At 34.7% G+C, this 27393-nt stretch overlaps 3 protein-coding genes and 1 long non-coding RNA gene across 5 annotated transcripts; 2 read left to right on the plus strand and 2 right to left on the minus strand.

Annotated features, from left to right (window-relative positions):
• Nucleotides 1-19: 19 nt before the first annotated feature.
• On the plus strand, nucleotides 20-2032 carry Fsn (F-box synaptic protein). The gene is made up of 4 exons (XM_090113810.1): nucleotides 20-733; nucleotides 876-1149; nucleotides 1388-1478; nucleotides 1636-2032. Exons 1-4 carry the CDS (start codon nucleotides 363-365, stop codon nucleotides 1731-1733), a joined length of 834 nt encoding a protein of 277 aa, XP_089969936.1. The 5' UTR covers nucleotides 20-362; the 3' UTR covers nucleotides 1734-2032.
• A 1149-nt stretch (nucleotides 2033-3181) lies between these two features.
• On the minus strand, nucleotides 3182-6364 carry LOC149910433 (transmembrane protein 164). 2 transcript variants are annotated; one of them, XM_090107929.1, is made up of 7 exons: nucleotides 5981-6364; nucleotides 5215-5647; nucleotides 4886-5068; nucleotides 4376-4492; nucleotides 4109-4187; nucleotides 3801-3901; nucleotides 3182-3649 (listed from the first exon to the last, which is right to left on the minus strand). In XM_090107929.1, the coding sequence occupies exons 2-7, from the start codon at nucleotides 5347-5349 to the stop codon at nucleotides 3413-3415; spliced, it is 852 nt and encodes a 283-aa protein (XP_089964055.1). In that variant the 5' UTR covers nucleotides 5350-5647; nucleotides 5981-6364; the 3' UTR covers nucleotides 3182-3412. The 2 variants fall into 2 exon arrangements, with proteins under 2 accessions (XP_089964055.1, XP_089964048.1); XM_090107922.1 differs by having other exon boundaries at nucleotides 5215-6364.
• A 5592-nt stretch (nucleotides 6365-11956) lies between these two features.
• Nucleotides 11957-24606, plus strand: LOC149910434 (uncharacterized). The gene is made up of 2 exons (XR_016457897.1): nucleotides 11957-12158; nucleotides 24295-24606. It is a non-coding gene; the product is annotated as an uncharacterized LOC149910434 (long non-coding RNA).
• Nucleotides 13217-27376, minus strand: Col4a1 (Collagen type IV alpha 1). Its single transcript, XM_090113819.1, has 12 exons — nucleotides 27282-27376; nucleotides 27082-27121; nucleotides 24278-24580; nucleotides 23813-24055; nucleotides 23496-23717; nucleotides 22798-23103; nucleotides 22249-22716; nucleotides 21435-21818; nucleotides 20515-20971; nucleotides 18703-20220; nucleotides 13715-14946; nucleotides 13217-13633 (listed from the first exon to the last, which is right to left on the minus strand). The coding sequence occupies exons 1-12, from the start codon at nucleotides 27299-27301 to the stop codon at nucleotides 13355-13357; spliced, it is 5472 nt and encodes a 1823-aa protein (XP_089969945.1). The 5' UTR covers nucleotides 27302-27376; the 3' UTR covers nucleotides 13217-13354.
• Between the last annotated feature and the right edge of the window lie 17 nt (nucleotides 27377-27393).

Genomic DNA, 27393 nt, shown 5'->3' on the forward strand with positions numbered 1-27393 from the left:
TTAAGTAAAAATTTGCTTTATCTGTAATGATCTGTAAATTGTAATCTGTTGTTGTTGTTGAATTTTAAGTACAAATAATTAGTTTATATTGTATATGTATCCAATAAACAAAAAGAAATATAATTTATCACCTTAGTAAATTAATCCACTAAGCAATGCTTAATTATTGCAATAATAAGACTTTTAACGCATGTAAAGTCACTATTTAAAATATTAAAAATAATGTTACGTGTCTGCGCAAACTTAATTTTTGTATTATTAATCTGATTGCATGAGTGTGTCTATAGAAATAATGCTTTATTATTAGGACCGCTGGCGTTAGCCGATTTGTTTGTTCAAAACATAATCTGAATAAAGATACTATGTATATCAAAAGAGCTGTCCGTAATTGTAACATCAATGTGATAAATGGATACCAATCCCACAATCATTATCTTATTGCAGTGCTCGTTAGAGATCATCTTTTAGAACATATTTTTTCGTATCTGAATTTAAGAGATTTAAAAAATTGTATGTTGGTATGTAAAACATGGTTAAGAATACTTAATGACGAAAACAATGATGTGTGGAGATACCATTGCATGAGAAGGCTAGCAGAAGAAGTTCTAAGATCTGATTTACTTTCAAGCCTTCCAACCTACAAAACTAAATTAAGAGCGTATCTCCATGCATGGAACCCATATGATTGTTCAAGAAATATATACATCAAACCAAATGGATTTACTTTACATCGGTAAGTTAATGCTTTAATTATAAAAATAAGTCACCTTTAATTGTATTTCTTGACTACTTTACAATTTGATTAAAATTGTTTGAATAGTCTTAAAAAACTGCAAATACAGTAGCACCTTATTATGTTTTAAATACCATTTTAGAAATCCTGTTGCACAAAGTACAGATGCTTGTAGAGGCAAAGTGGGATTTAGTAGAGGCAGACATGCATGGGAAGTTGTTTGGGAAGGACCCTTGGGAACAGTTGCTGTAATAGGGGTTTCTACGAGAGAGGCACCTGTGCAGTGCCAGGGGTATGTGGGTTTACTGGGCTATGATGAGCATAGTTGGGGATGGAATTTGGTTGACAACATTTTACTGCATAATGGAGAAACTCATGGAGAATATCCCCTATTAAACAATAGCCCCAAATATCAAGTAAGTCAACTTTTTTGTATACTTTGAATGACATGAATATTTTGAGGGTGCATGATAAAATAGCTAGAACTAGCTGGTCACCTCAGCTTCCCCTTGGAAGGCTTTATGTATGGAGGTCATAACCTAATCCAAGCAGAGATAAATCCAACAAACCATTACAATCTATTTAGCCATTTTTGCAATACAAATAATGTAATATGACTTTTTTATATATATTTGACATGTTTCTTGTTCACAGGTTGGAGAGCGTGTGAGAGTTATATTAGATTGTGACTCTGGAACTCTGTGTTTTGAAAAAAAATATGAATTTTTGGGTGTTGCTTTCAGAAGTAAGTAATTTTGTTACATGATGAACTAAATTTTTTTATAATCAATCTACTCAAATAATTGATGAACCTTACAACAATATAATTAGGTACATATATGTACTATACATATATAATTACATATTATTATTATACATAATATTTCAACACTATTTTACAGATCTGCCATTCAAAACGAAGTTGTACCCAACAGTGTCTGCAGTGTATGGTAATACAGAAGTGTCAATGGTGTATGTTGGTTTACCCCTTGATGGTTAATTGCTACTGTACAAATTATGGGTGCAACTAGTCAATGTGTGTGATAAATATCATAATATCTTTATGGTCATGCATAAAAAAAAACTGAGGGTACATGAATAAATATTCTAAAGCCATAGCAATAAATAGCATCAATCACTAAATTTTTCAACTTATATTAACTCTAAGTAATTATAGTCAAACAATTAGTCTCGTATGATTCTAGTCATAATATGGATATATTTCCTTAACCTAGTCAAGTTACTTGTCATATGATATATTTTGATTTTGAGTGATTTGTTATATATAAATAGTTCCTAATAATAGCTAATAATATTATGTTTTTATTGTGAGCTTGACTTGACATATTGTTTTATTATTTCATAAATTCATTAATTGTGTGTTTCAATATTTAACGCTTTTAATAATTCAGGAAAATTAACAATCATTGCATTAATTGTGCATTTCTTTATTGACAGTTGTCATGAAAATATAAGAGAGGTCATTGGGTATATTTGGTTATTTCAGGGAGGTTATATTTCTAATTCAATGTTCTTAACTAGCTACTAAGGGGCTGTCCACCAGTGGCCCTCCAGCATGGGAGGTCCTCAATCCTTGGAAAAATCCTATATGTGCGCCGCAAGTCATTTGCCATAATAAAATGCCCAATGACCTGTCAGTTGATAACACACTAAGCACATTATAATTAACCTGTGTTGATTAGTTTAAAATAAATATTTGGTTCTGAAATACTCAACTTTTAATAATGAGTATTTTTTTAATATTTTTAATTAGGCAACACTGAATTATACAGCTATTTTTAAAGTAAATAAATGTAGTTTTACTTTCGTATCCTGTACAAACGACAGAATAATCTTTGATATATAGATCATTAATGCTAAAATATACACAATTAATAATGGAACATTTTATTTAGTTTTTCTTATTTAATTCAATTATTGGTCTTTTACCATGTTTAACACATAAAATTTTTCCATGATTGCTTATTGGGATCAGGGATGGTTAAGTGTATAGAACATTTTCTATAGTAATTTGAATGGACTACTCTAGGACTACTGACTCGATTTTAAAAAAATATTTCTCCCTAGGATATGTGCATGATCCCAAAGTGTTAGAGGCTATATTAAGTATAATTATGTGCAACGGGCGAGCCCCGGACAATCTGGATGTACCTACATATGTTATTTTCGACAATGTGAGGGTTTGTTTGTATGAGGTACCTAATCATCATAATCACTAGAAACTTTCCATCGTGAAAAAATGTTAATTTATTCGTTATGAAGTCACTTAAAACCACTTTATGATGGATAGATCTTCCTAATTAGCGAACATTAATTATTCCACAACGTTGTCAGAAAATTGATAATTTACTTCATTTTTGTGGCTTTTGGCTATGGCTATTTTCGAAAAAAAAGGTAAAGAACTGGGATCCCAACAGAAACTACAAGTTATAGCTCAACATTTTTATTTGTGAATTATACTGTACTCAAATAACGACATCAATGTGCGAAAATTAAAGCGAACTCGAGCGTAATACTTATGGTAACTTTAGCGCATTTTCTACATATTCAATCTACTTGGTGCTTATTTCAGGCTTTGCTGAATATATATCACATGGCTATTTCCGCACGGTGGAAGTAGCGTAAACGATCTTTTATATTGAAATAAGCATTAAAAAGCTACTGAGCATGTTGTCTTTGCTCTAGAATATTGTCTAATAAATTATCTTTCATCTTTGGTTTAACTTTAGTAGGCGGAAACTTAGTAAGGCAAAATTCTGCGACAAGGCAGAAAAGTTTACATAACATAGGACAGAGAATAGCCTGATGTAATACTGCAGCTATACGGTACCATGGACCGTCAAATGGATCCAATATAGCTGGACAGAGCATATGATTTAAGTTGACTTGTGCTGGCTGAAAAAGAAAACTTTATTTTAATGAACTGAAAAACTGTAACAAATAATACTATATAAATGATTATTATATTGTATTTGTTAGCAAACAAAAATTTAAATCTACATACATAAATAAACTATAGGTAAAATATTGAGAAGGTTTAACTTACTATGGCAATAATTTGTAAAATAATGAAGTGATATAACAAATTGAGACAGTAACTGAAGATAGCCCAATTAAAGTCCCAAAAAGGTTCAATGTTATAAACACCTAAAAATTAAAATAATTACACATAAGGATAATAGGATTTTATAACTCAATAATTATTAGGGCTTGAGGTGAGCCATATGCAAGGTTTTAAATTAACAAGTTTTGACTCAAGTATAAAAGATGATTTTTAACCAATTAATATTTAAACCTTTGGATATGGTTCCACTTAAGTATAAAAATTAAAAATTTTGAGTTCATTACACATACCACCAATTCTGAGCAAATAGTATGGTATGACAAACATCATACCATGTTGAATCCAATACAATGCAGCTTCTGCTAATATCTAAAAATAAAATAAAAATTTTAGTAGTCTCCTGATCTAACCTTTAATATTTTCAATCAGCATTTCAAAGCCTGGCGAGTTGTTAAATGTTACTATGAATTAAAAGTTTTGCAAATAAATTATTAGAATTTATAGTTTTTCAATGGATAGCAATCCTTAACAATTTAGTAAAAAATTTCAATACTTACAGTTCTAGAAGCTGTTTCTGGAAACAAAAAAGCTAAAAGTGGTCCATTTAGTAGATTTAAATGAATTCTAAAGAGAGCTGTTACTGTTTTGCTAGGAGGTGCAGCCAATAAATAAATCTGAAATATTTATAAACAATTAATGTAGGATAAAAGAGTAGGAATATTGTGTGTTGCAATTTGCAATTTTTTTTGTTACATTACTTCATTTATACTTCATTAATGTTTTCACACACGCTCCAATATTAAATATTTGGAATAGCCTTACTTATTTTGCCTCTATTAGTTATTACATGAATAATAATTTATGTGACCTAATATTTACAAATTATTTTCACTTAAATGATGTCTTCTAAGAATTAAAAAAAAATGTTAATAAGTTAACGAAAAAAACAATTATTTAAAGAAATATATGTTTATTTATAAATAAAATATTTATGCCATTATTTTGTAGCAAACAAGGATACCAACGAATTAGTTTTATTTTCTAATATTATAAATTAAAATACTCACTTGAATTAAAGTTGTCACATGGCATGGATTTAATAAATATATAACAGTGCGAGATGCAAATTTGAAACCAATTTCCATCCCCCATAATAAGGCCAATAGTATCACAAGTAACCTTTTACCTCCTCTGTCACTCTTAACATACGATGCTTCATTTGGAATGTGTAATTTTGGGTATGTTTTTACCTATCAAATACAAAAAAGATATTAATTAAATTAGATCTACAAGACTACATACATCGTGAGCAATGGCATAGATTTTTAATTAAATTATGTCTTTGAGCATGATGTAAAATTAAATATAAGCTAAAACACAAAAAATACATACTTACAATAACATAAATACAAACTGCAACTACAAGAATGGTTTCAATTATTTGTCTTTGAGTGGATAGAAAATATGCACACTCGGGACCCACATTTCTAGGTACAGCTTTATTCGCACCACTGTACGCCCATTCAAACATTATGATATTTTTTTTACAGTTTGGACATTATAAATCAATTTGCATTACAGTCAAAAATTTGTATATTTTCAATAAAAAAATACATTAGGTATTTTCAATTTTCATCCGGTGCCCTGAGACTTTTCCCGCTTAATGACACGACGGTGTAGGGTTGCCACTTGCCAACTCGTTCAACAAAAGTTTAGGTCTCGGGTACGTGAGCCGTAAGATAAAATAAAAAACATGTGTTAGTCTATTCAAATGCTGGTTTCGATTTTTGCCCTTCAATCCGAGCCACTTGAATAGGTAGGTAGTTAATCTATGCTTGAATCCTTCTTGCTTGAATCCAAGCTTGGGGGCGTAGACAGAGAAACCAAGAGTGGTTTCTCTGTCTACGCAAGTACCGCGATCTGTATGAAAACCAAGCGTGTCATATTTTTGAAGTGAAAACTTCTTTAGCGGCGTTGAGCACTTTTTCTGTAATGGGTATAAAATCTTAAACTCGCGTCAGGACACGTGACCTGATCGAAAAAGTGTAAAGACGGACACCATTCCAAAATATCAAACATGCTCAACGTTAATAATCAAGTTTTCACTTCTGCCGGCACTCCCGGAGTGCAACACTGCAACCCGTCTTTTTTTTTGTACTGACCTTGACGCGTTATGACGTCACGAGCGCTTTTTAGTGATGGGAATTTCATTTTACGCTAAATCGATTAGGGACGACACTCGCGCGGCGATTCTAGTGTAGGTATATCGTTTTCAGTCGGATAGACTGTTTTTGTCAATAGTCAAAGCTTTTTTCCTTCAACAAAGCTGGCTCACTAAAATGTTTAGAGCAAATATTTTGTTGGAAACCAATCTTTATGTCCCGTTGCCTCGATCCATTTTTCTTTTATGTTCGAGTTACTGGAAAACTGAAAAAACAAACGTAGTCTAAGCAATAAATAAGGAGTTTTCTTAAAAAAAACTCCCAAGATGACACTTTAACTAATGGCGTCCATGTCATAATATTTATTTTTAGTACGTTTGTATTATAATAAAAAATCTATGCCTTTTTTCTGAAAAATTGCTCCTTCAAATTATCATTTTTCTGTTCGATTATAAAATCGATTAGAATCGAGAATCGAATGTACATCACTAACCAGTAACCACAAAATTGGACAGAAAAATGAGAACAGAAAAATGAGAAGATGCTATTCATTGCTTAATACCATACGACGCGATCTTTACCGTGCCAAGTAAAAGCCGCAATGTATTCCGAATCATTCCATATGATTTTGTATCTGTCCCCGTTTTCCAGCACTAGAGCGCATTATGCAGCATAATGCTTAACGTTGAATGTTCCAACTACAGCAACGCTTCGCACAATCGAGCACTAGAAAAAGTAATGCGCGTGCAATCGATTTATCGTTAGTAATTATTAATTGTTGGAAAAAAATTTAAAGCTTTCGTTTCATTGTAGTTTTTTCGAAATAATCAAAGTTAATTCAAATTGTGTTAAAAAAATAAATATAAGTATGGATGAAGGTACAAAAATTGAAAAAAATGTTAAAAAAAAAATCACAATCCAAATTACTTAAAATAACCGTAAATATTTTTCAACAAATTATTATGTATACCACTTTATTTACACATTATTGAGGTTATTGCTAACTCTATTAATATTTTTTTTTCAACACTGAACTTAGCGCAACCTGGTTTCACGTTCCAATTAAGCATCAGCATAATTCGGCATTGTGCGGCACTGAGTCGCATTATGCTCTGTAATTGGAAAACGGGGCATGTTTGTCACGATCGTTTTCCACAGATATTCATTATTTGATTTTAAAATAAATAGGTAGTGCATATATTCTGATTAGAAAATTAATTACCGGTGGAAGGAAACATCTCCGATAACTCAGCCACTCACAGCCGTGGAGTTTCTACTGTTTATAACTGCGCAATTCGGCATTTTACTCTATTCAGTTTCACGTCTTTCCTTGGCGAACTGCAAGCCCGGACTGAATGTAGGCCAGCGTCAAGTAAGTGTTGTATACTTTAGTTTGGACACGGGAAGTACATACACTCGCGTAGTCTATCGTAATGTATGTCTGTGGGGGATACTGATGAGAGTGATTATAGAATCGAGAGTGAAGGCGCGAAAGTTTGAAATCATTGGTAGGTATTAAACACACACTATAATATAGGTAATAGTCCGGGATACATCGCCCATTTTTGCAAGTGATTACTATCAAGCTAATTTTTCGTGAGTAGCTTTATTTTGATGAGATGCCCAATAATATCATGTACGAAACTCTCGATTGTGGTAGCTTACAGAGGTAACAAGGATAAAAATTTTTAATTTGACGGTTCTCAAATATTTATTACGCAATTTGTAGGACAATATGTCTGTTGAATTATATAAGTATTAAATAAGTGAAAATAAAAAAATCAGCTTGTTAGTAATCATTTATGATGACTTCGTTATCGATACACATTGGAAAGGGGGACTCTTTGATTAAACCATAGATTTTGTAGGACAAATATTTTTTCGAATAATTTAGATAATTATCTTGAGATTGAACAAAAAAAAACATTCAGTAAGTAATTAATATTTGAGAACCATCAAATCAAAATATTTTATCCTTGTTTCCTCTGGTAGCTACCACAATCGAGAGTTTCATACATGAAATTATTGGGCATCTCATCAAAATAAAGCTACTCACGAAAAATTAGCTTGATAGTAATCACTTGCAAAAATGGGCGATGTATCCCGGACTATAACAATTGAATTTTACAATATCGTTCATGGCTTATGACCTTACAGCTCTTTATATCAAGAATACGATGAAATTAAGATGATTATTTAAAGTCCTTTTCACCTAGGATGATTCCTGTGACACTTCATTGTGTTCCGAATTACGTATTTTATGTTTAAAAAGCAAAAATAATTATTTTAATGCATAATATTTTTATTTTATGGCGGCATTATTACCAAAAATATAAAAATGAAACATCTTAAGCTACTAAAACAAAAACAGTATTGTTAAGTTTATTATAACGAAAAATAAAATAAAATAACACAAAAAATAATACCTACGCAATTCGTGTACAAGAAAACGAACGTTGAAAAATTATAAAGTTGGAAAATCCTATAATCGACGCCCATCTTGATTCTTGTGATCGTTTGTCAATCGCGTCAATCGTCTGTAGGTACGAATCCATCAGCTTTGTACATGTTGCATTTTATATTGATACTTTACGTGGTATTCAATTATTACTAATTGTTTTTGTTCACTTTTTGACGCTGTTGTTTGCTAAGATTCCTTAGTTAATTGTTGCCGAAATGCTGAAATAACTAATTTTGGTCCTTTATTCAAATCGATTACATTTCCATATAAAATATTATCGATTATCGGAAACAATTGATACGATTTCAGTAAAGGCAATTCCTACACGTGTCAACAATCGATAGGTATGTCATAGGAATCATCAGGTGAAAAGGACTATAGTATACATTTAAAAGAACAATCATTTTTTGACGGCATTGCTTTTAATAGTACCTACTTTTGAGTGTTATAAATAGATAATGTTTTGGACCGAATGTTTTTCAAATCACCCCCTGGAGTGGGGAAAGAGAGGGGATTGCAACTCTCTATTTTTTCCCCTTCCCCATGTAACTCAATGCCTTGTCCCCATGATTTTTGTACGGCGTTGCGGAATAATGGATTAAAAGCAGTATTGAAATAGTATGACACAGATGCCGTACAAATTACCAAATTTACCCCTGAAATTCTCGGAAAATAAATAAAATATTCCGACTTTGTGGACTTGACCATTTTTGTACGGCACTGTGCGTTTTCTTATTATTTTTAATGGATCTATCGGTGGTTAACAATGCCGTACAAAAATATATGACCAAAATTTACCGAGTCTGCCTGTACTTTCGAATTTCAAACTCAAACTCAAACTCAACTAAATAAATGTTTATTTATTCAATTAGACTTCTTCGAGAAGCACTTTTGAAACGTCAATACATATTTTTTTACATTTACCACCGATTCGGAAAGCAGTATCTATGAAGAAGAACCGGCAAGAAACTCCATAGTTGCTCTTTTAAATCATATCAGTATTACAATTTAATTTTACAAAATATGTAGGTAACTGTATATGAACTGTCCTGTGGTTTTTACGCAACAACCCTCCATGGGTTTTTATCTTCCATATATTCCTTAATGCTGTAATAGGCTCTCTGAACGTTTTTTACATAATTTTTAAATTTAGCACTACTAAACTCTTTGATACTATGAGAATTCTCATCTGCACTCAGTTGGACAGCTTACAAGTTACAAGTGACCGCATAGTGCTGAATCTTATTATTTCATGCTCTTATATCGTTTTAGACAGGTCACCTGGTGGTTCAAATGACCCATATTTTTTTTATATACCGGCATCTTAAGGTTCGAAACATGTAGCATGTGGCTAGGGTTGCCAACACTTCATCATCAAAATATAGTATTTTCCAAAATAAGGTGTAAAAAATATAGTACATTTAAAAAAAATATAGTATTTTATGGGAAAAACAAAAAAAAATAGACAAATATATATTTATTTTTATAAATACTATATTTTTTTGCACTTCTTGCAATGTGTAACAGCTTTTTGTTTAAAATAAAAGTGTCAAGCTTTGTCACATTCAATTTTTAAATTAATATTTATAAATCAAAAGCTCATTGTTTATTAATGATACACTACTTCTGTTTCTTTCTTCTCGCCACTGGTATATGCGCAATAGGTTATAATATGACTTAGCCATCTTAACAATTAAAAGGCGCGTTCTTATTTTTTTTTAATGAAGGATTTGTTTGTAACATTTGTCGGTGTTGAAAATATAGTATTTTTGCGTACTATATATGTTTTCAACAGTATATAGTACGCAGACCCGAAATATAGTACAATACTATTTATTATAGTACGGTTGGCAACCCTACATGTGGCGCTGGTGTGTGGCCTCGCTTAAGAATGTATAGTTTGAAGGATATACATAGGTACCTAGTTAGGATACTCGATATGTAGCTAAAAATTTTAACATAATATTTAATAGGTTTGTATTTTTGCACGCCTCATAAGCGAAGCGTTGAGGTGGGTACCTACTACTGTCACTTCGCGCAAACAATCTGATTTTTCAAACTTAAAATGTCTTTATGTATCATACATTGCACTTGTAAGATAATACATACACACACATATTAAGAAAAAACACTATTTTTAACGTTCATGATATTTTTGATGTCATTTTTGTTATTTAAACTAGTTAAAAAACAGTTTAAAAAAGTTCTGTCTTGGACGTCCGTGTGTCTGTATGTGCGGATCCTTTTTCTTGTTAACACGATAGCGACCGAAATACTTTACTAATCGAGTCTTTTTTTTTCTCTTACGCTTGAGTATGCTCAGGAATAGAACCCTTTCATTTTTCAGGGTCTGATTCGATGTGGTTTAATTGTTATTAAATAAACAAAAATAATAATTAATAAATATTAATTTAAAAAAAATTATGAGGCGTGCACTTTTGGATTTTCCAAATTATTGTTATCTATGTTTAAAACATGAATTAATATGAGAATGTATTTTAACTTTTTTAAATTTTAACTTATATTTTTTTTTTGTGCAATAATTTTTGTTGTACAATAATATCGTTTTCATAATATGTATTTTTCTAACCATTTATCGTGTGTGCAAGTGGTGGACGCGCTTTGATATTATGTATTAATATTCAAACAATAAAAATATGTACAATACAAAATTGTCGCTCGTCTGTTCTCTTACTATATTTTGACGGTATCAGTTTTTGTTCTGAAACGAACTCGGGCAACGGGAACAAGGTGAATGACAGGGCTAATTTTTTAAATTAAATAGGTTTTTATTTACCTAATTTTCAAAATAGTGCCTTCATCCGTATTTCCCTGTATTTCCTCTAATCAAGAAAAATTTAGGCATTCGTAATCAATAATAGGGCTCAGCGCAAACCGAGTTATTACAAATTACTTACCTATTATAAATCTTCAGAGTTCTGTTGACTGTTTGTGTCCCTTCGTCCAGCATACTCACCACAACTCACCATGGAATCCTGATATTTCATGAATGTCAAAAAACTGTTCTGAAATAGTGCTAAATAGTGCCCAAAGGAAAAAAATAGTGCTCTTGTACTTGCGAAGTTATAGCCATAGTTCGATGAGTATGCTGGACGAAGGTTTCGCCCAGCATACTCACCTCCGTCCGGAGAATCTGTATACGCTTCAAACATAATTCATACTTCAAAAAATAGTTCCCAAATAGTGCCAAACGGTGCCCAAAAAGAAAAAACAGTGCTCGAATAACTTCGGAGTTACAGGCTTCGTTCAGTGAGTATGCTGGGCGTAGGTTCTACGCCCAGCATACTCACCTCAGTGCGCGAATATCGAACGAGCTATAGGAACAATTTACGTCTCAAAAAATTGTGCTTGAAATAGTGCCCAATATCAGTCCAATTTTTGCTTGACTTTTGACCTAGAAAACCATTAAATTTGATTGTAAACTTTTTTGAAGTATGAATTATGTTTGAAGCGTATACAGATTCTCCGGACGGAGGTGAGTATGCTGGGCGAAACCTTCGTCCAGCATACTCATAGAACTATGGCTATAACTTCGCAAGTACAAGAGCACTATTTTTTTCCTTTGGGCACTATTTAGCACTATTTCAGAACAGTTTTTTGACATTCATGAAATATCAGGATTCCATGGTGAGTTGTGGTGAGTATGCTGGACGAAGGGACACGACTGTTTGCGAATGGCGGCTCTTCTCTTCATAGGTAATATTCGTAGAGGAGCGTAGAGGAAACAATTTGTAATAATTATTATACACAAACATTTTGTAATAATTATTAGTAGAGTATTTGCACTCTAAATATTATGATGTAGTAGGTACTAGCAGAAGAAATTTTCATAGTGGTCAAGTACCTTTGAGTAAAATCGTAACAAACAAACAAATTTATTGTATGTGAAAATTTGTAGGTATAGCTAGGGCAAATTGGGGAAATTACCTAATTTGTTTTCAGTACCTACTGATGAGGGGTAATTTCATAAATTTGTGAATACCGCTCTATAGGATCGATCTATTGTAAACCGCCATCATCCCCATATTATCATCATCAGGCGCGGTTTGAAGGGTCACAGGGGACATATCACATAACCCATCACCACCTCAAATTATACTCGTTAAAATAAAGAAGGTCAAAAATAGATATTCAGACACGGAGTAATATTTTTTGGAATTATTTTATTAAAATGAAAACTTATCATACTCAATATCTATATAATATAACATTATTAATTTATCTACAATGGCAGTGTTTATGTACTTATTTTTATTACATACCATAGATAAAAGACATTTCAAATATATGTGGATCATTTTAATAAGCTTTCTTTACTTTGTGTTTTTCTTAAACTATTAAACATTTAAGTATTGTAAGCAGTTAAGTTAAGTATACACAAAAGCTCCCTATACTTAAATTGTTACGTAGGAAATTCATATAAGTAAATAAAAATAGAAATTAAATCTTAAAACAAAATTGTACGCCTCTAATGTTTCGAATCGATGACACGTAACTTCATCCCATCAATGTGATAACTAAGCTGATTTAAATTATTATTTTTTAATTTGTTTGTATGGAACAATCTTTTAAGTGACTAGTCAATATATATAAAAGTGATTCTACTTAAATACAGTAAATACTGCAAATGCAGTTTCACACGTTCTATGCCACATATTTCGTTATTTCGTTGTGTGATTGATAAATATTTTGTAACTAAAACTAATCTTAAGATTAAATAGCTTTGGTGTATTTTTGTATAAATGCAAATAATATTTAAAATATAAGTGTAATTTCCATCTATCTATTATAATTTCCTTTATTTGCAATTACATTTAAAACAGTATTTTTTCAAAGTTGCATTATCGAGAAGATTCTATTTTATAACATTCATTTAATCTATCATTACACACTTAATATGGTATAGGCTGACTTGCTGTGTTTTTAATGCAAACAGTGCATCTTGATACTCGTGTGAGTAACCGTCCTGCTTTTATTGTTTCACGTTCGGGCATAGCAAATTGCTTATTTTCATCGATTGTCGCCATCCAAAAACTGAGCTTATTAGCGAAATGATGACAAGTACCACCTTCACCGTTACATTCTATAAATGGAGTCGCTCGGAAATCTTCAAGACATGAGCCAGGGCTTGCCAGAGCCTGTCCACCTCCGTTTCCTCCAGCGCCAGTGTGCTATAACAATAATGTTAAATTAGTTTAATGCTTAGGTTCGGTTAGAAACCTAATAACCTAATTAAATCAGATTTTACTTACCATAACAAAACTGTATCCTATCCATAACGAGTTCCATCCAGCTGGACAGTTTGGTATATCTTGAGTTTGACTGTGTACTGCAATAACGTTAGCAGGAACTTCACAAACCACGCATCTTGATATATGTTTTGCAATTTCATAATTTTCTACCGGCATCATAGGTATAGGATTGTTAGTAGACAACCAATAACTTCGATCGTTTCGACTGGCATAGTTGCATACATCGTTGAGATCACAAAATAGGAATGGCATTGTACTGAATTTACGTACACAGGAGCCCGCGTATCCTAGATCTTGATTGTGAGCTTTTTCGTTGCCATCGATGTATAACAAGGAATATCCATCCCAAAGTTTAATGTGACCAGGTTCGCACTGTGGCACTTTTTCAGTTTGACTATGTTTAACTAAAAGGAATCCAGTAAGGTAGTCTTTGTATTCACAAGGCGCTCCTGGAGGACCTGGTACACCAGGCATACCAGTGCGTCCTATATCTCCTCTTTCACCTTGGAATCCTTGTAAGCCTTGGGGGCCAGGGGGACCAGTAAGACCTCTGGGACCTGGGAAACCACGTTCTCCTTTTTCACCCGGGTTGCCATCTAATCCTCTCGACCCAGGTATTCCATCGCGACCAGGTGGGCCCTCCAGTCCAGGAGGTCCTCTAGGACCTGGTTCACCTTTGGCTCCGTAAACAATTTGTGCTGCGTCTCCTTTGTCACCTTTAACTCCTTCAACTCCAGATAAACCAAGTCGTCCTTGAACTCCCTTATTTCCTTTATCACCTTGGAAACCCATTGGACCTTGTTGCCCATCAAGACCATCAAGTCCACGTTCCCCTTTGTCGCCCTTTTCGCCTTGTAATCCAGGTAAACCTGGAGGACCTGGTTCACCTCTCATACCCGGACGTCCGAAACCAATAGCACCTTTATCACCTTTAGATCCCTTTTCACCTGCGACACCGGGGGGGCCTGGTGCGCCTGGTTTACCATCGAAACCTGGAGGACCCGCAACACCTTCACGACCCTGATCTCCTTTTTCGCCTTGTAGTCCTGGTTGTCCAGGAGTTCCTGGAACTCCAACTTGTCCCGGCAGTCCTGGAAGACCTTGTTCACCCTTTTCACCTGGTGCGCCTGGTAAACCTGGACGTCCATGTTTTCCAGGGACACCCGGTAAACCCTTTTCACCTTTAATAGTAAGACCGGGTATTCCCTCGGGTCCAGCTAGGCCCCTATCACCTGAAAATTGTAAAGATATAAAATTACCATAAGAAAAAATATCTCCGATTAGCAGTAAACATATTACATTAAATTAGTCGGTCGTTATATCATTTACTACCGCAAAGAACAATGTCTGAATAATACTTGATACAAATTCTAGTCTAAAAATTTGTAATACTTATAAGTATATAAAATTCTTTTAGTTATTACTTATAGCGTATAAAAATAATTCTATCTGTTTATTCATTCTTGGGAAAATCGAACGACTTCATTTTCGACCCATGTTAAAAAATAGTTTGCAATGCCACATAGTGATTCAAAATATTCTAACACTGGAGAATTTAAGATATTTTTCACGTATAGACGCTTTCGAAAACGAACTTCCATTTATTACTAATAATTCATTTAATTTATTATAAGTAGTCTAGTGTCTACCATTATCTATATGATTTATATTTATTTTTTTATTTATCTTTGGGAAACAAACAATACAGTGTTTCTTAAAATTATAAAAACAAAATACTATACACATATCAGCAAAGCTTCCACTGAATAATAATAAAATATTGTTAAACGTAACTTTTGATTTAATATTTTTGTGGATGAATTAGTCCATTGAAAAGTTACATTTGGGGTTGCATTTTTAGAGGACGCAATTTTATTTTTTTGATGAGTAGGGGGGTCAGTGTGAAGCTATCACCAAGTTTGTGGGGTCGCCACCCTTGTCCCACGGCCGCCATCTTGAAAATAGCGGTTGATATGGTTTTTACAATATATCTAACTATTTATTTGATAAAAAAAGACGGGTTGCACTCCGGGAGTGCCGGCAGAAGTGAAAACTTGATTATTAACGTTCAGCATGTTTGATATTTTGGAATGGTATCCGTCTTACATAAGGGCTAAAAAAAAACATCCGTCTTACGCTTTTTCGATCAGGCCACGTGTCCTGACGCGAGTTTAAGATTTTATACCCAACGACGCTGAAGTTTTCACTTCAAAAAATTTGTTAACATTATTTGTTGCAAATTAAATTCTCTAAAACTTTGGTCTTGCAACTTTTTATCGTAAAACTATAAGCGAAAATGTTCAGAAATTAGAGCTATTTATATTTTGCAATAAAACTTTTTTTATCATTTTACGAAGAAATGATATCAGACCATTTTTGTAGATTGTTTTTCGAGGAACAACTTTTATATACAACATTTTTTCAAAATAGCTAAGGTTTTACAGCGCTCCGAAGTGAGTACAAATTTTCAATACTCTGAACTATAGAGTATACTTATATTATGTGTGTACTAATAATAATTTGTCATCAGTAATTGTTTTTTTTTTTGCAATATTTTTAATTATTGAGTCTTTTCCCCACCACCCAGGAGGTAGCGTCTGGGAGCGCGCTTTTTTTTACGTCGAAAAGCAGGGCTGAAATGTTCTGCAGTGTGCTTCTATTGTTCTGGAGTATGGGAAAAGAGCCAATAGCCAATATATATTGTATAATTAAGAGTACTGAAGAATAGTATTCACTTCAGAGCGCTGTAAAACCTTAGTTATTGACGGAATGAAAAAATGTTGTTCATAAAAGTCCTTGAAAAACATTCTACAAAAATGGTCTGATATCATTTCTTCGTAAAATGATAAAAAAAGTTTTATTGCAAAATATAAATAGCTCTAATTTCTGAACATTTTCGCTTATAACTTTTTTATTTATAGTTCTACGACGAAAAGTTACGGCACCAAAGTTGTAGAGAATTTAATTTACAACAAATAATGTTAACGATATTTTTTATCACATAAATAGTTTAAGAGATATATTGTTAAAACCATTTCAACCGCTATTTTCAAGATGGCGGCCGTGGGACAAGGGTGGCGACCCCACAAACTTGGTTTTAGCTTCACACTGACCCCCCCTACATATCAAAAAAACAAAATTGCGTCCTCTAAAAAACGCAAGGTTAGGCCTAAAAAATGGAACATTTCAATGGACTAAATAGTTGTCAATGTAGTTGTCATTATTTCATGTCTGAACTTTGAACATGCCGCCTATAGACCGGGAGATATTGAAACAAAATTTCGAGTCATTTGTAACAGGATGGCGGTTCTACAGGGTTCTTAGTACGCAATGACAAAAAGAAAAATGATGGTGTGAACGCTGGTACCGGCGGCTTAGTCGCGTGGGCGTTAGTCGAACTCGTCGGAAAATAGCGAAAGTCAAACGAAAGTAACAGTATGGCACTTATTTTTCCTGTAAGTTTGAGGATCAACGAATATAAATACAAAATTTCAAAGATTTAGGTGTTGGAAATCTTCACTTATATAAATTAACTAGCGACCCGCCCCGGCTTCGCACGGGTGCAATGCTGATACTAAATACACTACAGAAAAACTGTGAACGTTGTATATAAAAACATAGCGGCCCGCTCCGACTTCGTATAGATAGCCTGGCGGCCGGCCGGTACCGCCGCAAACGCTACGTCCCGCAATTTTTAAATCTGTAATATCTTCGAAAATATTCACTTAAATCATACGGTGTAAAGGGCCATATAGATCTATATTAAACAAACAATGTATTCAAGGTATTTAATTGGTTAAGGATTAATTCTGTATTGGTTAAAATCGCATCGAAAATTAGCCATTATTTTTCGTAAAAAGTAAATGACAAAAAAATGTTATTGTGGGTTATCCATAAGAGATAGACATATACCATCGCGGACTTTTCTATAGACCTTTTCAATGTGTATAATACTTAGTACATTATTTTGATAAAACTCGTAGGGTTCAGCCTGCGTTTGCAATGTAAGCGGAAAAAATGTAATTTTTTACGACATCACTTTAGAAACCTCAAAAATAATAGTACTACTCCACTATTTAATGGATGTTATTATACATATAAACCTTCCTCTTGAATCACTCTATCTATTAAAAAAAACCGCATCAAAATCCGTTGCGTAGTTTCAAAGATTTAAGCGTACAAAGGGACATAGGGACATAAGGACATAGGGACATAGGGACAGGGAAATCGACTTTGTTTTATACTATGTAGTGATAATAAATTAATTTTTCAAGTATGACAGCACTTTTTCCCCCTACTAGAAGTATGGCAAGTATAATAATGGTCACATTTTATCAAATACTCTCCAAAAATCCAAATGCAATACTGGTACAAAAAGTATGGCAAAATAATTTTTTTTGCAGATTTTTTTGCGATATGGCGACCATTTGGAATCATCCGAAAAGTATGGCATGGCGATTTTCGTAAATGGCTGCAGGACGATGGTTACCTGTGCAAAAGTTAGCCTGATACAAATGGTTGAATAATTGTTTTATTTAAATCAACACATTCGCGTCGGTATGGCGGGCTCACAGTCACACCGGAAAAGTATGGCATGACACTACCGCCTACTTCTTTTTTATGGGCTATCGGTAAATTCTAAAATTTTTGTGTTACAAATCGTTTGACTTTCGCTATTTTTCCGACGAGTTCGACTAACGCCCCCGCGACTAAGCCGCCGGTTCCAGCCGGTACCAGCGTTCACACCATCATTTTTCTTTTTGTCATTGCGTACTAAGACCCCTGTAGAACCGCCATCCAGGTACAAATGACTCCAAATTTTGTGTCAATATCTCCCGGTCTATTAGCTGTCGAATACTAAATTATAAAAAGCCACTTTCGTAGTGTAGAAGCGCAGAACATTCTTTTTACATTAAAACTAATATTTAACCCGGTCTCGCGTGTAATTTCTTATAATATAATATAATTTATAAGAAAGTAACTATTACCTTTTTCGCCACTGAGTCCGGTGCGACCCATTTCTCCCTTTTGTCCATTGTATCCACGTTCTCCTTTTTCTCCTTGCATGCCTTGTAATCCGTCTCTGCCTCTATCACCCTTTTCTCCTTGAGTGCCAGGTAATCCTGGTTGTCCTATGTCTCCCTTTTCTCCTTTCACATTAATTGAAAGACCTGGAAGCCCTCTATCTCCTTTCGGGCCTGGATAACCTCTTTGACCCTCTAATCCTGGAGGTCCAAGTGGACCTCTATCACCTTTAGGACCATCAAGTCCATCTCTACCGTCAAATCCTCTGTCACCTTTATCTCCTTTATCGCCTTCAAGACCAGGAAGACCTATATCTCCTTGCGGACCTGGTGCTCCATCTAAACCAGGCTGTCCAGGACGTCCAGGCTCTCCTGTTAATCCTCTGTCACCTTTCATTCCAGATAATCCCATTAAACCGCGATCTCCTTTATCTCCCCGCTGACCTGGAGTTCCATTCAATCCAGGTAGACCCATGTCACCTTTTTCGCCTGCGTTTCCAGGAATACCATAGCCGGGAAGGCCATCGTCTCCCTTGCTTCCTTTTTGACCATCTTGTCCAGGCTGTCCATCTAATCCTCTTAAACCTGGTAAACCAGCATCACCTTTTTCGCCTTTACTTGCTGCTAAACCTGCATCACCCTTAAGACCCATGGGCCCTGGGAATCCTCGATCTCCCTTATCTCCAGGAGCGCCTGTTCGTCCAGGAGGACCAGGGGGCCCATGAAAACCTTGATCTCCTTTCAAACCCATGATACCAGCAGGTCCCATTGGACCATCTGCTCCTGGATTACCTGGAAGACCCGCTATACCAATTTCTCCTTTGTCTCCCTTTTCTCCTGGACTACCATCAACCCCTGTGATACCACGGAGTCCTGGACGACCTCGAGGACCTGGAAAGCCTTTAGGACCATCAGGGCCTTGCATACCTATTTCACCCTTTTGACCTGGTAATCCAATCATACCGGGTTGTCCTGTTTTACCAGGGAAACCTTGTTGACCTTTTGGTCCATTTCGCCCTGGTATACCAGGTATACCAGGAATTCCAGGAGGTCCTAATGGACCTGCATCACCTTTTAAGCCCATAGGACCAGGTAAACCAGGTCGACCTGAGAATCCCTTATCACCCTTTTCACCTTGTAATCCAATTTGACCAGTTGGGCCATCTGTACCAGGTATTCCAGATAGACCTCTTGGCCCAGAATCACCTTTGTTTCCTTTTAAGCCAGGTGGACCTGGAGGACCCGGCATCGATGGTCCAATTTCACCCTTGTCGCCCTTTAAACCTGGAAGGCCAGGGAATCCTCTTGGTCCAGTTTCTCCAGCAGTTCCCGGGAATCCCATAGATCCCATGTCTCCCTTGTCTCCTTTGAATCCAGGTAGACCTCGTGGTCCGACAGGGCCAGCTCGTCCAGCTAATCCTTTTTGACCTTTATCTCCCGTTCTACCCGTAAAGCCTCTATCACCCTTATCACCAGGTAAACCTGTGGAAAATAAAATTTATATAATTAATATAATCTGCATGATATTACTAATACCATGAACAAAATAATTATAATAAAAAATAATATAAGAAAAAAATACATATAATATGGACAAATATGTCTAGTTTCTAGAATCTAGATATTTATCGAGAATTTTATTTTATAATCTCCAATAGACGGTTAAAATCGTTCCTCACACGTTGATAAAAAATGATCCAAATATGTAAATTAAGGCAACGGTCGCTTAAAAAATATATCATTACTTATTCGTATAAATTTATAAATTTTTATTACCTTGTGGACCTTGGGGTCCAGGAGCGCCTTGATTTCCTTTGTCACCTTTGGTCAGTAATTTTAAATAGTTCGGGCATTGACCAGGTTCACCCTTTTGTCCACCGCGACCTGAATATCCTTTATCACCTTTAAGACCTTGTTCTCCAATTTCTCCCTTCTCTCCTTTAACTGATTCTCCTTTTGTACCAGGAGTACCCGGAATTCCATCACTTCCTGAGATTCCATCAACTCCGGGAGGACCCATCCTTCCCTGGTCACCCTTTTGACCTGGCATACCATTAAGACCTCGATCTCCTTTAGGGCCAGTTAGACCTCTTTCACCTTTGGGGCCCATAGGTCCTCTGTCACCTCTTGCACCTTTCTCCCCAGGGGGTCCTTTTACCAAATTCGATGGAATAATTGCATCTGCTCCGTTGATTCCTGGTGGACCTGCCGGGCCTTCCTCTCCTCGCTCGCCCTTTATGTATGAAAAAAGTTTTATTAGGGTTGCTGTATTTCCCAGTTAATCAATGCATATGGTGGGTTCAGACGCTTGCGTTCAAAGTGATATTCAACGAGCACAGGCACAAACAATATGTGTTTGTGCATGTTTGTACCTTAAGCGCACGGGCTGCTTACCGGGCTACTTGCTGGGCTGCTTGCCACGCGTCTGAACGTACCATTATAGTTGCATATGTTAAAATTCTAGTGTTAAAAGGAAAAAGAGCGTGTGCTGATCACACATGTCAGAAGTGAAACTTCTTTGGTTTTGGTTTTGAAACAAGATTCGAAGAAACGAAAATAGTCGTAAAAACGCCTAAAGTAGTTTCACTTAAAATACTATATTATGTAATGTTGTGGCGAGAAACGAAGCGACGTTAGGTTGAATTATGTAAAACTTAAATTATGTATTTTTATTATGTATTTTAAGTTTCACTTACCGTTGCTCCCGGTGACCCAGGTAATCCGTTGACTCCATCTGAACCTCGTTCGCCAGGCAAACCAGTTGGTCCTGGCGGACCTCTGTCACCTCGTTCACCAGGGATACCATCAGAACCACGATCTCCTTTTGCGCCGGGCCCACCTGGCCAACACTCATTACAACGACCTCCTATGTCACCCTTTTGGCCTGGATTTCCGGGTGTACCATCATATCCTGGACTTCCTTTCTCACCCTTTTCCCCAGGTGGACCCATTTCTCCAGGACTACCCGGAGTTCCCAAAGTAGAATTACCCGGGGAACCTCTCAAACCTTGATACCCGCGTTCACCTTTTTGACCTTTTTCACCCGGTAACCCAGCTTGCCCAGGATTTCCTGGTTCACCCTACGAATCAATAATATTATTATATTAAATTTTAACCCGAACGGAACGACTACGACTACGAATCAATAATATTATTATATTATTATTTAAGATCAATAATACACTTTTACAGATTTTTTTCCTAGTGAATTGAGTGATTCATGATGAAGAGTCAGGTTTCCAGTTAAATTTTTATACATATTTTTTATTTTATAAGCATCTAATTTAAATTTAATTAAAAAGTTCAATGGTTATGTTTAGAACAATGCATAAAATTCTATAATTAATCTTCAAAGTAAATATTAAAAAAATAACAAATTATGGTTTAAAGCAAAAACAGTAGAACTGCTGATTTAAATGAAATTTTACCATTTGAAGCTTTTCATAAAAGAATTTAATTATTTTTAAAGGCAATAAATATGGTATAAAAATAACAAAAGAAGCCACTTACGGGAATTGAAAAACCATCGTCGCCTTTCGGACCACGTGGTCCTGTAGGTCCAGTTGGACCATCATAACCTCTTGGTCCTATTTCTCCTGGTGAACCATTCAAACCGGGTTCTCCTTTTTCACCTTTGTGACCTGCTGGACCTTCTATACCCGGTGTACCTGGTTCACCTTGACCTCCGGGAGGACCCATAGGGCCAGGGGATCCTCTATCACCTGGTCTTCCATCAGTTCCAGGTGCACCAGCCGGTCCCATATAACCTCTTGGACCAGGTGGACCAGGAGGTCCTCGTGATCCAGTTCTTCCACCTGGTGGACCAGGTATACCCTTTAATCCTCTTGATCCCGGTGCCCCATCCTTTCCAGGTTCTCCTTTTGTACCCGGTCGTCCGGGAAGTCCTGGTAGGCCATCGTAACCACGGTCTCCTTTTTGCCCCATAGGACCAGATGGACCGTACATACCATCACGACCCTTACAAATAAATTAATTTAATAAATTATTACATATTTGAAATATGGTAATAAAAACCTAACAATTTTTATAATTACTTACTCTTTCTCCTGGATTCCCTCGTATACCCTTTTCTCCTTTAATACCCATTTGACCAGCTATACCAGGCTCTCCCATAAACCCTGTGTCTCCTTTTTCACCCATTCTTCCAGGTTCACCCTTGTCTCCTTTAGGTCCTGGGTCTCCTTGGACACCTTTGATTGCACCCTTATTTTCAAAAGAACGTAAAGGAGCCGGTGGACAGCTAGGGCCTTTGTCACCGCGATCACCTCTATCTCCTTTATCACCTTGTATAGATTGACCTTTGGTTCCTTTAGAGCCTTTATCACCTTTAGAACCTGGTTGACCCTAAATAATAATATTTATTGATTCGATTATAAATTATTATTTGTCAATCTCAGTTTATTTTAAAGTATGTATATTATGTATAGAATGTATTATGTTTTATGTTTTTTTTTTTATATCAATAAAAACATTGGAAATGCAAATCCTATAAATATTATAAATGTGAAAGTTTGTATGGATGTTTGTTACTCTTTCATGCAAAAACTACTGAACCGATTACAATGAATTTTAGCACACATATAGAGGGTAACTTGGATTAACACATAGGATAGGTTTTATCCCGGAAATCCCACGGGAACGGGAATTATGCGGGTTTGTCTTTGAAAATGCGGGCGAAGCCGCGGGCGGAAAGCTAGTAAAGACATATTATAATATTACAATAATGTATAACTAACCATAGGGCCGGAATTTCCTTTTGGTCCTTGTAACCCAGTTGGACCCGTAGGACCAACAGGACCTTGAGGTCCTTGCATTCCATCTGCTCCAGGTTCTCCTTTTTGTCCCTTCGGATACCTTCCAATGTGGGCAGCCTCACCCTTGTCTCCCTTGTCTCCTTTAGGACCAGGAATTCCACGGGGTCCAGGAGATCCTTTAGGTCCCATTAGACCCGGTTCACCCTATCAATTTAATACGAATGTAAATAAATAATTAAAAATAAGATATTGTCTATTCCAAAATTACCAATGTATCATACAACCAAAGAGTAACTTACATCTGTACCATTACAACCATCTCGACCATGAATACCAGGTAAACCGGGTTCACCTTGTGGTCCAGGTGGCCCAATTAATCCGATGAATCCCTGAGCACCGGGTTTTCCCCTGTCACCCTTAGGCCCTCTCGGCCCTTGAGGGCCAACTTGCCCCTTCTGCCCCTTGGGACCTTGTGGCCCTTCAGCTCCTTCATGTCCCGGAAGACCCCTCAATCCTGGCTGCCCTTGCATTCCCGGAAATCCCTAAAATTAATTTTATAGTTTAAGCTACAATAATAGTTACACGCAGGAGCTTACAGTACTTTACTAGGTGAGTATTATCTTTAAGTAATAATTTGATAATCTTAAATTTAAATCAAGTACAATATTACATTATTATTTTTATTTCCTACATTTTAGTTCAATATTTCGATAAAATTTTAAATTATTTTTCTCCTTTAATATAAATGAACTCAGCACACATACCCTATTTCCCTTTTCAGCGAAACATTTTGGAACACAACAACCAGGAGCAGTACAATTTCGGTCAAAAGCCGTCGTTCGCTGTCGAGTAACGGGGTCGTAAACTGCGAAATTTTGACCAAATGACCGTGGCGCAGGCTGTGTCGGTGGCACCGGTTGTGAAACTGGAAAATCGGGTCGCCTAGACAATCCATACGTGTTCACAGACGGAGCTTGGTAGACATCTCTCGTGGTCCACTCTGTTGGTGGCCACCGACTTGCATAAATGTTATTCTCCTCAACATCCCCCCTTCTGTAGTCATCTTGCTGCAAATAAATTATTATGTATTTTATTGCATTTTTTATTTGTTTTCCTCATTCCAAACAAACTGACTTCTCTGACGAAATACAACCAAGTCAGTTCAATGTGATGCGATGAAACAGTTTTAAAAATTTACAAAAATGTTTTATAGTTGTAAATTTTGAACTATAAATTTTTATAAAATATAAAGAATTGGACCGATCAGCACATATCAGCGAAATTCATACGGTTCTATTATCTTAGATTTAATTTAGAAATGTAAGACTTTTTGACAGATTTTAAACGCAATTACTTAACTATTTGGAACACTTTATAGTGAGCGTAGTTTCGGTGATACCACGACTGACGGTCCCCCTGCTCGCATTATAATAAATCCATTTAAAAATCGGTTAAAATATCTTTAATTTATAAAGGCATGTTTTTAAATACTTCATTTTTGCGTAAGGCAAAAAAATATTATAGAGCGATTACTACTTATGACTTCAATACCTATGCCGAACCAATAAATATTTGCCTCTACTATTACCTCCATGCAAAACTTTTAAGTAGATATTATTATTGATCCGATTTTTATTAAGGAATAAAAAGGTGGTTTCATAAAAAACGACTTCTATTGTTATCAACAGTTTGTAATAAAATACTTACAAGAGATAAGTGTTGACGTATGTCAGAAATATCTTACTTTATTCCGCTAGTATTATCTAAAGTTATAAAATTCATTTTTTTTAATCAGCTGGCAATTTTTTGGTGTGTCATATTATGTAGGGTGTAATCGTTAAGTGGTCACAAGCGATTATTCCGTAACTATTGCAGATATAATAAACTTTAAACTGATCTCGAAAGTAGATACTTAACCGAATGAGTAAAATGTCCATAATAAATTTTTAAATATAAAACGAGAAATATCCAAAAATGTTACATTAAATGCTCCCATACATTTTATTTTCCATACATTTTGTATTAATAGCAGATTTTCGAAGTGATGTCCTCATTGTGCAATAAAATGAGGAGCTCTATTAACAGTTTCTAAATCAATTTCCCTTAAAATTTGCGAAGTTATTAAAGCAGAAAACCAAAAAAAGAAAGAAAAAGCTAAAATCTTTCATATTAAATGTACATGGGATATTCGTATCTCATACTAAATGTAAGTATGGGAGGGTTTAAAGTTAATTTTTTAGATATTTCTCGTTTTATTTTTAAAAATTTATTATGGTTAGGTTAAGTTCTTTCGATATCAGTTTAAAGTTTTTTGATATATGTACCTAATAGTTACGGAATAATCACCTGTGCACACTTAACGATTACACCCTGTAGATATATCATATATGTAATATCCATTCCAGACCTTATAAAAATTAAAATCTTTACTAACCTAATGTTATATTCATGTTTTATATTTAGGTAAGTATTATATTTTAGAAAACATATTTAAAATCATTTTTACAAAACTTTGAGATATATTAATTAAAGGCTGAAGTCGGTTAATGATGTCAAATTACTCTCTACAATCTATATCTTAAATACTTATTTACATTTTAAAATAATATTGATACCATCACGTCTCGAAGGATAATTAAATTAAAATAAATAAAAATAAAAATAGAATGATTACATTAGACTAAATTTAGGTAATACATATAATTATTAATTTGCAATTATTCCACCTAGCTCCTAGTTGTTACACGATATTTAGCAGAGATCGCATTTTTGTAGTAAACTGATACTGCCTGACTCTACATGTTACGTATCGCATTTTTTTATTCAACTTTATATATAACATTTCATAACAATTTTAAATAACCAGATAATAGAATCAATAATTACCCGATATAAAACAACAAATAATTTTGGTTTGGTTTTTTTGGTATATAAAATTATTTTTATGGAACTAATTTTATTTTATCTACATATTTCATTTATTTTAGGTATAATTAATCAAAATATAATAATGTCCTATAATATTTATTTTAGTTATAAAATAAATAAGTTCTCAAAATGTTTTAAAATAATGTACAAAATTTTAATTTATTCATTATGCATTAGTTACTGCTCTATAATTAATTTTATTGTTTGCGCAATGCCGACGCTTTACATCCGAGAAATAATGATAAACTTTGTCGGTTCTGGCCTGAGTACTGGAAGTACGTTGTTCAATAATAGATACATATTATATTTTACATGAGCAAAATTTGCAACAGTACTACTTACCTATTATTATACTTACCTATTATTTTTTTATTTTATTTTTTTAAATTATTCAATGCATTTAAAATACATATATGTTAAACAAGAAAAAGCTTCCCGAAAATAAATCAGATAAATTTGCAAATTAAGTTTGCGTTTTGAAGAAATTGCAAAAGGACGAAATAAGCGGACGGGCGAGTCGTCCCGCTCTCCTTCGCGTCGTCGCGTAACATTCCCGAATTCTTATAGGTACGGCTTATATTTATTATACATATAATGTAACTTTAAATCACTTTCTATAAAGTAAATTTATATTACTTACCGAGTTTACTCCAGTTAAAAGCACCAGAGCAGCCACCAACCTATAGCAAAATATTTCTCATTGATGAAAGATATTTATGAAATAAAAAAATATACCTTTGAAATATTAAGAAAAATTATTTTTAGGAATTATTTTATCAACACAGATTTCAGTTTTTTTTTATTATAATTTTTTACACGAAAAAATGATAACAATCTTACCATAATACGTGGACCGCCATGGCCCGGAGCGCGCAGCGCTAATGTCCCGTGCGCGCGCGCCGTTTGAGCCGGGATACTAAGGAAAAGAGAAGCAGAAGCTCAGGCGGCGGCC

This window comes from Colias eurytheme, chromosome 2, assembly GCF_061535395.1.
Source record: "Colias eurytheme isolate Ceu_HAF_F1 chromosome 2, ilColEury1 Martin Lab GWU primary, whole genome shotgun sequence".
Taxonomy (NCBI): Eukaryota; Metazoa; Arthropoda; class Insecta; order Lepidoptera; family Pieridae; genus Colias; species Colias eurytheme.